At 43.2% G+C, this 13787-nt stretch overlaps 1 protein-coding gene across 3 annotated transcripts in view; it reads left to right on the plus strand.

Annotated features, from left to right (window-relative positions):
- The window catches only part of ZNF395 (zinc finger protein 395), a 47386-nt gene that overhangs the window by 11898 nt on the left and 21701 nt on the right, over positions 1–13787 (plus strand). For all 3 annotated transcript variants that reach the window (XM_081943117.1, XM_081943116.1, XM_081943118.1), the window contains exon 2: positions 6743–6995. In XM_081943117.1, coding sequence (XP_081799243.1) covers positions 6753–6995 — 243 coding nt within the window. In that variant the 5' untranslated portion in view covers positions 6743–6752. The remainder of the gene's footprint in view (positions 1–6742; positions 6996–13787) is intronic.

Below are 13787 nucleotides of genomic sequence, written 5' to 3' on the forward strand. Positions count from 1 at the left end.
GTGGTGGGTTCCAGAACTCGGTGCAACCTGTACGGTGCAAAGGGGCCGGGCGTCCACCACATGAACGCGCACATGTGTACTTACCCCCCGCGTTGCTCCAGCTGCTCGGCGGAGCATCGCACAGGTGCCGTACGTTCCGTGCACAGAAGCCCCAAAAACCTCAAATACTGGTAAGAAGGGCGGGCGGATGGGCTCTCTGGAGCACTGTACCGGAACGGTACCTGGTGCTCCCGGCAGGCCCTGGTACGCCCGTACCAGGGCGTACCGGTCTTAACCGACAACTGGACCGTAGAAAGATAAAATGGCACTGCGAAAAGTGACTTGACCGTTTTGGACAGTTATGACCTTTGCAGGATCCCCATGATCATGTGATTAAAATTCAGGTGCTTGACAATTGGTTCAAGTGAAGTCAAGGGGAAGCCAAATTCACTTAACAATTGGTTTATTAACTTATCAACTGCAGTGATTCACTTAACGACTGAGGCAAGAAAGGTCGTAAAATGGGGCAAACTTCACTTAACAAATGTCTCACAACATCAGGGCTCAATTGTGGTCATAAGTTGTGGACTACCTGTACTTGACCCAAAACTTCAGATAACCCTGAGAACTTTGTGTAATGTAACCAAAAGGAAAATTGTGAAATATAAGGGGAATAATCACTTTAAATGTAGTTCATTTGAAATGCAAATCAAATTAAATCAAAGTTAAATGTTTGTCCTAGCCTATCCCTATCTTAGTTTTGGAGTGCTGTTTCTATCATGTTTCTCAAAGATAAAATATGCACATCTTCCTTAAATATTTTTTTTATTATGACTGATGCCTACTAAAGTAATATTTTATATTGAAGTTGAATGTAGCTTCCTTCATTAAAGTTTTTCATCTTTAAAACTGCTGTAATCCAAAGATAGGTCGGGTTTTGGTTGGCTGAGGGGTTAGTTTTGGTGGTGGGTAGGTGTGCAAAATGGGTACCACGCAAGGGTGGGCTAGTACTTTTTATGTTTTTTTCTTTCTTTTTCGCTGTTTCTTGAAACAGATCCCCCCCCCCTAAAGCTCACTTTATGTTTATGCTAACATCTCATTTTTTCCTCAAATTTAGCAGATTACAGAAAAGAATTCCTAGCTGCAAGTAAAGGATTCTGATGTTATACACAACTTAGATTGACCCCCATTGCCAAAACACAAAATGGGGGTAAAATAATATACATTGATATAAACTCTTTAAATACTTAAATATACAGATATTTGGTTTTCAAAACTGTCCCTATTTCTTTAGGAAGTCACCCAGGAATGCATCCATTGGATAAGATGATTTAAAAGCAAAATAAAGCATTTATTTACAACTGGAAAACTCTTAAATATCAATTTTGGGGTTTTGCATTACTAGATGAATAATGTAGATTTTGCAGATGTAGAGTTGGGATTTTAATTTGGAAGAACTATTAGATTAAAAATTGTGGGTGGCATAGTGGCCTAGAAGTGGAGCTCTCACATCACAATTAGGAGGCTGTGAGTTTGATCCTAGGTAAGGGCTGATATTTCTCTCTCTGGGCGCAGTGAATAATTGTCTGCTGCTGCAGACTCTGTGTAGGCATTAGGAAGGGCATCCAGCCTGTAAGCTCTCAGCTCCATTCAGTCACCCTGATTAGATAAGCTAATCGTATCTATTTACCCATCCAGTGATCCATATTTTGTAGGTAGGCTTTCCAGAAAAAAAATACATTGTGTGCTGAGAGTGTTGAGTCTGGAAATGAAGAATGGAATGGGAACCAAGAAGAAAATTTGGCCAAGCCGTCCTTTTTTTTTAACCTGCTCCCCATTTTTTTCCATTTACTGTTCAGGCGAGCCTACTCAAACATCAAAACAAGGTGAACATGACTACAACTCCTCAAATGTCAAGAGGATTTGTTAAAGAAAACTTTCACCCCCACCCCCACATATAAATAGATAGTATATCCAAGAGAGAAATTCTAACTAGTTCTTTTTTCGAAGAGGATAAGTATAACTATTATTCCAAACCATATCACAAGGATATGAATCTCAGTCAGAGGGTAACAACTATTGTATTATGATAAGCAGCCTTTAAAGGTATAGTTGTTGTAATTACTTCTAAAGCATCCAAGCCTGTGATTTCACCCAGTTCTTAACTTGTCAAAGCAATACTGTAATGAAGGCAGTACATCTACCAGGGCAGAATTGAAGCAACCTCATTGCACATATGAAATCAATAAATAGAACTTGCTTAGAGCCAATAGATACTTTCAGCTGATTAGAATAATTTGCAATGTTCCTTTTTGTTGCGTTAACCAACCTGCCTTTTGCAGGCCAGCTTGCTCTCTGAATTACAGGTACAGGTAATTCTCCATTTACGGCTGGTTGTTTAGTGACTGTTCAAAGTGATAATAACTCTCCAAAAAGTATGTTTATGGAGATTCTCTGCCATCCAGGTCGTGGTTGTCCCAAAGGTACTTTTTCAAGAGGCAACTGGACTTTCTGGGTTGTCTTTGAAGACGTTTCGCTTCTCCTCCAAGAAGCTTCTTCAGCTCTGACTGGATGGTGAGGAATGGAAAAGTATCTCCACAAAGCATTAGAACCCAGTTCTGAAGGTAGCTGCCCCCTAGTCATATGACTGTAATGACATTTTTGCCAAAGCACTTGCTTCCCTTTTTTTTTGGCAAAAATACCCCATAGTGAGCAAGTGGTTTGCTTAACAACCATGGATTCATTTAACAACTATGGTGATTCACAATGACCATTGCAAAAAAGGTCATAAAATTAGGTTGGTCAACATAGGTTACCCGCTTTATGCCTCTCTTGACTTACGACTATAATGGACAGGGGTAAATCAAAGGCTACCTGTACTTCATATCCAGATCGTCTGTAAAGCTTTATCCTGAATTCTCTCAGCTAGCCCTTTCAGATGTGTTCCAACCATCTGGCTACAAACTCCTGGAGTTTTAATCCCAGGATATCTGAGGATCCAATTTGGGAAAAGGCAGTTCTACTCCAAATATGAAAGAGAATTAATTGAGATGATCTGAATGAAGCCTGTATATACAAATTAAAACATGCAGCTCAAATTTCAGCTAAACTCTGGAGGTAGCAGGTGGCTTACTGGGTACAGAACCTGATGCCCCCAGAATCACAAGCAACTCCCCCCTCTCTTTTAGAGCCTGCCAAAGTATAATGTCAATGGGTCAGAACAGGAAACTTCTTGGAAAAAAAGGACCTCTGTCATGTATCCTTGCTTGAATGATTTTTGTACCGTACCATTTTTGTTTCATTTGTAGGCTGCCTTGGGGCAATGATCTGGTGGTTGCAACTTGGATTTTTCACAGGTTGTTAATATCTAAAATAGAATGTAACATGCTAGTTTGACCGAAATAATTCTTGGAATTTCAGTTTGGCAAAGTGCTGTCAGAGGGAGGGAGAATTTAAAAGAAGACAGACTGTAGCTGAAAATCTACCTGCCTTGCTGTCTGCATATTGCTCTTTGTCTCTTCTTTCTCGGTTTGATTAATTTCTTAAATTTCCTAAACAAAAGCTGTGGTTCAGGCCATCTTGGAAACTGCATGTGCACATGAGAACAAATTAAAATGTTCTCACTCCTTTAAGCTCAGATATATAGGGAATCATTGTGATGTGCGTGAGCCAGGCATTTCACACATGACCTGAAGTCATTGCTTTGTTGTAATTTCAAGGAGTGAGTTCTGGATACTGGTGAATTCCAGGCTTGCTATAATCAGGAGACCCCAAGCTTTTTTTCCAGGCTAAGGTCCCATGTTTTGCCTTTAAGGATATTCAATCCAAAAAGAAATGGGAAGAGCCAGAATAAAACTGAGTTTGAATTCCTTTATATCTCCTTACAATTAAAGAGGGCTCAGAGAGGACTGTAAATCACTGTGAAACAGTATATAAGTCTAGATGCTATTCAGAGGTGGTATTTAGCAGGTTCTGACCAGTTCTGCAGAACCGGTAGCTGAAATTTTGAGTAGTTCGGAGAACTGGTAAATACCACCTCTGACTGGCCTCGCCCCCATCTATTCTCTGCCTCCTGAGTCCCAGCTGATCGGGAGGGAATGCAGTATCCTTCAGTGGTGGGTGGGATTCAAATGTCTTTACTACTGGTTGTGTGGGTGTGGCTTGGTGGGTGTGGGTGAGGCTTGGTGGACGTGGCTTGGTGGGTGTGACAGGGGAAGGATTCTGTAAAATCTCCATTCCCTCCCCACTCCAAGGAACGGTTACTTCAAAATCCCCATTTCCTCCCGATCAGTTGGGACTTGGGTGGCAGAGAATAGATGGGGCGAGGCCAGTCAGAGGTGGTATTTACCGGTTCTCTAAGCTACTCAAAATTTCCGCTACTGGTTCTACAGAACTGATCAGAACCTACTGAATACCATCTCTGGTATCCTTCCCCTGCCACACCCACCAAGCCATAACATGCCCATCAAGCAATACCATGCCCACCAAGCCACGGCCACTGAACTGGTGGTAAAATATTTTGAATCCCACCACTGCTATTGCTAAATTTGGTTAATAGGATGACTCCTGCTAGGTACTTAATAATTTCCATCTTCTGTCATCTTAATTAGATTATATCAAATCTGTGGGATCCTTTCCCAGAGTTTTTAGGGGCCACTTATAGCCCAGGAACCTCACATTTGCTCCTCTGACATTGATTTATCCATGCCCAGTGGTGGGTTGTACTACAAGCATTTCTTTTTCAACAGGCTGAATTCTGAGTGCAACTTTCTGTTTACACAGCAGTGGCTTGCTGAGTTCTGAAAAAGCCATTCCTGAGCTTTGGGGCTAGAGCTTCCTGTCAGTACTGTCCCATGGGACATGCGTGGGTATTGGTTTTGCTTGTCTACTCTGTTCCTAAACTGTCTTTTAACACAAAGCACTCCCCAATTGATGCAAAACACAGAAATCTTTTTCTTTCTCGATTCTTTCATTGCAGAAGCTCAGGGCTTCACATCTACACAAGGGAAACTTTCTTCTCTTCCTCCTCGCTACTTTAACTGCAAACAAAACCTGTTTTAACTGAAAATACATTCCTGGCTTGAACTCATGTGTGGATGCAATTAGCGAGCAGGACTCTCTCGGGGTGAGATCTGTTCCTTGCTTGATTCCAGGCCAAAAAGTTTCAGCAGTCTGACATGGCTGAGGACTCCCATTTGGTTATATAGTGAATAGAATAGAATAGAATAGAATAGAATAGAATAGAATAGAATAGAATAACAGAGTTGGAAGGGACCTTGGAGGTCTTCTAGTCCAACCCCCTGCTTAAGCAGGAAACCCTACACCACTTCTGACAAATGGTTATTCAATCTCCTCTTAAAGACTTCCAGTGTTGGAGCATTTGCAACTTCTGGAGGCAAGTTGTTCCACTGATTAATTGTTCTAACTGTCAGGAAATTTCTCCTTAGTTCTAGGTTGCTTCTCTCCTTGATTAGTTTCCATCCATTGCTTCTTGCCCTGCTCTCAGGTGCTTTGGAGAATAGTTTGACTCCCTCTTCTTTGTGGCAGCCCCTGAGATATTGGAACACTGCGATCATGTCTCCCCTAGTCCTTCTTTTCATCAAACTAGATATACCCAGTTCCTGTAGTGCTGTAGACTTTTCCAAAGCAAACTGCCGGCCTACTGAAAACGCCCTCAATGCCATGAAGAATGTGTAGCCCCACATTCATTTGGGCTATCTAGGCGAATGTTGGCTAGTACAGAGCTACAGTTTGCAGGAATATTGTGGCCACTTTTTCTGGGTCCTTCAGGTAGGATGGGCTCTCCCTGTATTTTCTCAGAGCTTCTGTTGCCTGCAGTTGGCATCTAGAAACCATAAAGTAAAAATGTGTATGTGTGGAGTACGTGCGCATCTGGATTTCCTCATAAGCTCTGCTTCCTTAGGATGGCTTGAATGTTTGCTTGAGAAGTGCGAAGCCGAACTGGCAAACTGTGGTCTGGAAGCTCTTTTCTGTATACTCCAAGCTGTATAGCTCTAAGCACCTGCTGTGGCTGCTGTTGAACATCAAGAGACGTGGTTTTAGCTATTTTGGTGACGGAAATGCAAAAAAAAAAAAAAAAAAAAGAGGAATTTGCATTCTAACTAGCTTTCCATGAATGCCTCCAGTACCTCCAAATCTAAGGAAAAATCCAAACATCCTGGCCTCACCAAACAGATGACATGATCATACCCATTTTGCAGTATTGCCCTGCCAGGCTGAGACCTCTGTGCTTCCCCCACTTTAATAAAGTGTGACTCTTGGCCAGCGCTGGGGTAGAGGTACTTGAGATTCCTTTGCAGGCTGTGCTGTAATTCATGCTATCAATTGCTCATCCTTCCAGTAATTATTAATTACTAGGGCTGGTAACATGGTGTTGCCTGGGTATTTATTGATAGGGGGAAAATGTCCGAACCAAATGTAATTTCTAATGTTGGATTTTTGCCCTTACTAGAGGGAGCATCTTTGTGGAGTACTGTGAAGCCGTTGCCATGGCAACTCCACTGCACTGTACAGTAGAAGCCATTTTATGGCAGTACGGTAGAAACCATTTTAAGGCACAACAGGCTGTATCTTAACAGAACAAACCTGCCCCCGGACAGTATTTATTTCCAGAGAGTAAGTCATCTGTGTACCAAGTTTGGTTGAAATTGCTTGAGGTATTCCAGAGTTATGCTGGAACATACACACACACACTATATATATATAATTATAATTATGTCCTTTTCTTCTTTACTGATTGCAGTGTGTCCGTGATGGCGAGTGTGCTGTCCAGGAGGCTGGGGAAGCGGTCCCTGTTGGGTGCCCGCATTTCTGCACCCCCTTTGCTGGGGGATGGGATGCTGATGACAGCTCAGGTTCATCCCCTGCAGCCAGAACACACCAGAGCATCTTCACATCAGAGCATCCTTTCATATGAGGATGGACACTTCAAGGAACACGTTGAAGCCTCTGGCAATCAGAACCAAAATTGGCCAGTGCTACAACCTGGCCAAAAGGTACTGAATTTGGTGCTGAAAACTATAAACCACCTTTACAATACAATACAATACAATAGTAGAGTTGGAAGGGACCTTGGAGGTCTTCTAGTCCAACCCCCTGCCTAGGCAGGAAACCCTATACCGTTTCAGACAGATAGCTATCCAACATCTTCTTAAAGACTTCCAGTGTTGGGGCATTCACAACTTCTGGAGGCAAACTGTTCCACTGATTAAATGTTCTAACTGTCAGGAAATTTCTCCTCAGTTCTAAGTTGCTTCTCTCCTTGATTAGTTTCCACCCATTGCTTCTTGTTCTACCCTCAGGTGCCTTGGAAAATAGTTTGACTCCCTCTTCTTTGTGGCAACCCCTTTCATCTCAAAAATGCTGGTATTAAACAGAAACACAATTCTGTAATAACAAGCCATGCAGGTTCATTCAGTCAGCAAGCGAGAAAATAATTTTCCTTAGGAAAAAAAAAAAAGTAAAATGCCTAGGGAAACAAAAAAAAAATGGTTTGAGGCAGAAAAATGAGGAGGATTGCTATTGACACCAATTGCATCACCCTTGAGACATATTCCAGAGTTAGGGGGTCCATCATAGAGAATTCTGCCTCATTTATAATGTGTAAAATATTTCTTAGACTGAAGGTAATTGGATAAAGTATTAACCAACGGAACAAATAATGAAAGACTTGCTGTTTGATATATTTTGGTCTCTAGTCATTAATTTGGACTTAGAAATAAAATAGGAAAGTAATTTAATTTCTTAAACCTTGGGGTAGATCAGTTTTTCCTACTTTGGTATCCTCTAGATATGTTTAGACTACAACTCCCAGAATTCCCTAGGTTGGAGAAAGCATCTCAAGAGTTTTACAACTGAAATTCTAGTAGCCAAATTCTTCAGGAGCTGAAGTTAATGAAGTGGTTTCAAGGGCAGCAGCTTTACAACAAATCAGTGGGTGTTATGGACTTTCATTGAGCTAATATTTACAGACGTATCTGCAAATATAAAAAATCAGGGTTTTTTTGTGGGGAAGGAAACTATTTCTGTACCAACAAACATTTCATGTCAGATATCACAGTTTATTTGAACTGCCACAAGATGCCCATCCTGTCTCAGTGCTGTGTAAATAGCTCACTCCCATCACATCACTTTGGCCATACTGGCTGAGGTAATGTAAATTACAGGTAGACATATCTGAAGGAAGTTAATCACATCTGTCCTAAGCCAATGATGTCAAAAGTTGAGTTAGTCTTTACTTCCAGTCTTCCTATGTTACCGGCACAAAGCTGGTGTATATAGGTAGTTAAAAACACCAGACCTCCTAGACCCGTGATGGCAAACCTATGGCACGCGTGCCACAAGTGGCACGCGGAGCCATTTGTCGGCACGCGAGGCGCTGCCCTGTCAGCTGGCCAGCGCGCATGTGCGCGCTGGCCAGCTGAGTTCACCTTTTTAAAAGCTATTTTTCGCCTTCCCCAGGCTCCAGAGGCTTTATAGGAGCCTGGGGAGGGCGAAAAGAGTCCCCCCCCCGCCACCCCGGAGGCTTCAGGGACCATCCGAGGCTTCCCTGATGCCTTCGGAGCGCTTAAAACGACCCTCCGAGCAACCCGGAAGTCACTTCCGGTTTGCTCGGAGGGTGGTTTTAAGCGCTCCGAAGGCTTCAGGGAAGCCTCCGGACAGTCCCTGAAGCCTCCGGAGGGCCTCCGGTGGGGTCGGGGAGGCTCTTTTCGCCCTCCCCAGGCTCCAATAAAGCCCCTGGAACCTGGGGAGGGCAAAAAAACATGTAAAAATGGGGGGGTCGTGCGTTGTGCGCGCATGCGCACTGGGTGTGTGTGTCGCGCGTTGCATTATGGGGCGGCACACACGCACTCAACCCCCCTGCGCTCCCCCCACTTGTGGCACGCGAGCCAAAAAAGGTTCGCCATCACTGTCCTAGACGAAACAAGAGACACTGCACAAGACATGAAGGGGGGAGGAGCCATGGCTCAGCCAACAGACAGGGGAAAAGAGACAGCAATGAGACTTAGGTCACATAAATGATTTAAAAACACATCGCAATTGTTAATATAATGAAATGGTTAGAAGTGATATAAAGTATGGTTGAAGATGTCAAAGAATTTGAAGCTAAACTGCTAATATGTATGTAATAATGATATTTTGATATATATAAAATAAGAACGAGATGTAAGATCCCGGGGAAGTACCACCTTCGGTATGATGTAGCTGTCAAAATTTTTCTCCACATTTATGTACCCTTTTCCCCAAAATACTTGAAAAAACTAATAAAACTTTAAAAAAAACCAAAAAACAAACAAACCCACCAAGACCAGAATCTGGGAGACTGGGAGTTCTAGTCCTGCCTTAGATCTCCTTTCCTTGGGGCTAATTTCCTGTTTCTTTTGTTAAATGTCAAGGACAGGTTGCTTTTCCAAATGGAAAATATTGACTGGCAATGATGGGCACCAAGCCCAGCCTTTCTAAAAGGTCCAGCTTGGGGAAGGTTGGGTTAAAAAAGTGTGAAAATTAAGGTGGCATTAGGGGACGACGACACAGAGAGAAACGTTGGGTGGCATTGCGGAAGAAGAGGAAGTGTGAAGTAATCCTATTGTGAATTTCTATAAAAATAATTCTGGGTCCAAGTTTTTATGCTGGAATTAGTGGACTATAAAAAGAATGCATTCAAAACCACTCATCCACAGACTCAGCATGACCAGTGCCTAAAAGTATTTGGGAGCTTTATGGAACAAAAATATATCCTCAAAAGCTGACCAAATGAAAATAGGCCTTCCCCTTAGCTAGTAAATGCCAGCATTGTTTTGCTTAGGTGAGTTGCTATTTCGGGCAGGGACACACCGTTTTGGGGGTTGCATTTAATAGTTGGCTTGCTAGGAACTTCCCCCCCAGAAGGAGGCAGGTATGAGGTACAAAAATTAATGCGTATTTATTACATAGGTGAATATATTACTTTCACTCGTTTAGCTGACTGCAACCATCAGTTAAATCAAATTAAACTAAATACATAATTGATTGCTCCCTATACATCTCTCCTATCATATTAAAAATAAAGTTGGAGACAATTTGGAGGGACTTTGGGGGATCTAAGGCTTTGGGGGTACATAGCTGGTGAAATTCAGCAGGTTCTGACAGGTTCTGGAGAACTGGTAGCAGAAATTTTGAGTAGTTCAGAGAACCGGCAAATACCACTTCTGGCTGGTCCCAGAGTGGGGTGGGAATGGGGATTTTGCAGTATCCTTCCCCGGCCATACCCACCAAGCCTCACCCACAGAACCGATAGTAAATTTCACCACTGGTACATGTGGTTTGATTCAGAAGGTGCCACAACAGCTTTCAGGATTGTGTGGGTAGATTTTGCAAAGTCCCAGCTGCATGTCACCCAAGGCTAAGCAAAGCAAACAGTTCCAACGAACCATTGGAGTTGTTCCCATTCCTTCTGCAAGTGGGTGATGTTCAGTAGCAGCCTTGCAGATGGAGGTGGCAAAAAAGGTTGCAGATGGCTATCTGGTGTTCTCCTTATCTGCTGGTCACTGGTCCTTAACTTATGACCACAATCAGAAGCAGAATTTCCATTGCTAAGCAAGAATGTTCTTAAGCGAGTTGGGTCCAATTTTACAACCTTTTTTGCCACGATTGATAAATGAATTACTTAACAATGAAGTATTTCATTGTTGTTAAGTAAATCATGCCATCATTAAGCGACTCCAGCTTCCACCATTAACACACAGGCAATCCTCGACCTAACAACATTTCATTTACGACCGTTCAAAATTATAGTAGCGCTGAAAAAAAGTGACATATGACCGTTTTTTCACACAGCCATTGCAGCATCCCCATGGTCACCTAATCAAAATCCGGACACTTGGCAGTGTATTTATGACAGTTGCCATATCCCGGGGTGGGGTGGGGTGGGGTGGGGGATGGGATTTCACGTCATCCCCTTTTGCGACCTTCTGACAAGCAAAGTCAATGGGGAAGCCAGATTTGTTTAACAACCGTGTTGCTAACTTTAACAACTGCAGTGATTCACTTAACAAATGTGGTCAGAAAGATCGTAAAATGGGACAAAATTCACTTAATTTTGTCTCCGTTTAGGAACGGAAATTTGGGGCTCAGGTGTGGGTCGTAAGTCAAGGACTAGCAGTAGTTTGAAACCAACTGGGAAGGTCGGAAATGGTGATCACATGACTTTGGGGATGCTCTAACCCTTGTTAATAGTTTGTTAACAGTTTGCCAAAAGCCCCAAATTTCGTCATGTTACTGTGGGGATTTTGTAACAGTTGTACAGTAAGTGTGAGGATTGGTCATAAATCACTTTTTTTTAAAGTGCTATTGTAACTTTGAATGCTAAATGAATGGGTTAGTTGAGAACTACCTGCATAGCAATAACAATAGCAATAGCACTTAGACTTATATACTGCTTCACAGTGCTTTACAGCCTTCTCTAAGTGGTTTACAGAGTCAGCATTTTGCCCCCAACAATCTGAGTCCTCATTTTATCCACCTCTGAAGGATGGAAGGCTGAGTCAACCTTGAGCCGGTGAGACTCGAACTGCCGAACTGCCGGCAATCTGCAGTCAGCAGAAGTAGCCTGCAGTACTGTATTCTAAGCACTGTGCCACCATGGCTCAGAGGTTCCTTTTCCCCTCAGAGCAGTGGTGGGTTTTTACTGGTTTGGATTGGTTCAGCTAAACCGGTAGTGGTTTGGCGGCCTGGGTCGCTGGAACCGGCAGCAACCCAGGGCTGCCACGCCCCCGAATGGTTCTCCTGGTGGCACCATAGGCGGCGCCATAGGCGGCGCCATCTTGTTTTTTGCTTCTGCGCATGCGCAGAGCAATTTTTATTGCAGTGCGAATGCGCGCGTGGCACGCATCAAGTACGTGCGCACACGAAGTGCCCCTGAGCAAACCGGCAGTAGCCTCTGCCAGAACCCACCCCTGCCTCAGAGGCTTGGAATCATGGTTTTTCTTACACTTTCGTCCCCTGTGTTTCTCCCACAAGGGAGACCAGTAACCCGTAGGCCCAATTGGAAGAATTGGGATTTAAATTCAGGAAGTCTTGATCTGACAGCCAGTCCTTTATTGCTCTCACCCTGGCTCACCTGTCACACTAAGCCATAATGTGCTAGTTTGATTTTGGGGTAGCACATTTATATAATCCCAGTTAGTGTGCGGTTTATTCAAACCACAGCTTGATATATTGTATGAATTCAAATCTTCTCATCTGGCAGAATTCCTGTCCTACGTTTTTCAGTTCGATGGGATTTTGCTCATTGCACTACCTTAGTCTCTCCTCCTACCCACCTCAAGGATCTGTTGTGATGCATGACCTGCTTCACCTTTTAGCAGTAGCAACAACATTTAGACTTATATACCAGGAGCCCTTATGGCTTAGAGGTTAGAATGCAATATTGCGGGCACAATTAGGCGTTCGATTCTGACCTGCTCAAAGTTGACTCAGCCTTCCATCCTTCTGAGATAGGTAAAATGAGGACCCAGATTAATGGGGGCAATATGCTGACTTTGTAAACTGCTCAGAGAAAGCTGTGGAGGGGTGTTCTAAGTGCTATTGCCATGCTGCCCCATAGTGCTTTACAACACTCTGGGCAGTTTACAATATCAGCATTATTTGCATATTGCCCACAACAATCCGGCTCCTCATTTTACTGACCACAGAAGGATGGAAAGCTGAGTCATTCTTGAGCCCTGTCAGGATCGAATTCTAGGCTGTGGGCAGAGTTTGCCTGAAGTACTGCACTTAACCACTGCGCCACGAGGAGTCTTGTAATAGATTTTGAAAGTGGATGGAGGTTGAACATTAACCTAATCATGAATACGTTTTCATTGCATTAGATCTAACTGCAGCATTTTAACCTGCATACATACAGTGCTCTGCATCCTCTCTCTTGTCAATTGATGCCTAACCTTAAAAGGAATTAGGACAGAGGTGGGCAACTACGGCAACTTTACAATCTGTGAACTTCAATTCCCAGAATTCCTGAGTCAGTCAGCCATGGTTGGCTCAGGAATTCTGGGAGTTGAAGTACACAATTCATAAAGTTGCTCACCCGAATTAGGAAGTATGTGGGCAAACTCCCTCCCTTCCTGCACACACAGTCACAGATTCCCACAGAAATTTAGAGCAGAAAGAAGCATAGGCTAAGTAATGGTTCTAGGGAGTTGTCAAGAGCTCTACCGGACCCTGTACTGGGCTGCATGAGACTACCACACACAGGTTGTACACAACCGTGACTTAATGCATATATTTTTTAATGGAGCGTTACAGATCCCGTCACTCCAGTTTTTCAGAACAGTAGGGTCACTGCAGCTTCCCTAGTTTTTCCATATAGTAATTAGGATCCCTCTATAAATAACACCCCCAGGAATAACTTAACTCAAAGAGTGCCCCTCTTAGCCTGGATAAAATTACATACAAAAATAGACTTTAGGAAGTTAAGCAGCAAAAGGGAAAGACCTTTCCGGAGACCATTTTTCCATGGACTACCCAAGCATAGGCTAGTCATTCCTTTTCTGACTCTCCTAGCCAGATGAGCTGCGCTGTCTTACTAGATTGCATGTGCTTTTGCATGCACAGAGGAATGGTTGGAGAGATTTCACGAGTTTTTGCTTATTCACCTATTCTGACACTCTTTGAGAGATTTCACAAAGCCGGATGGAAAGTCAGCTGACAATCACAGTGTGTCGCTTCCACATGCTGGTCATGTAGATATGGCTGTGGCTTCAGAGCACATACTGTATCTCTGTGAAAGAAAGCTGTGCCTTTCCTGTTGT

This window comes from Natrix helvetica (genome assembly GCF_964273705.1).
Source record: "Natrix helvetica genome assembly, chromosome: 2".
Classification (NCBI taxonomy): Eukaryota; Metazoa; Chordata; class Lepidosauria; order Squamata; family Natricidae; genus Natrix; species Natrix helvetica.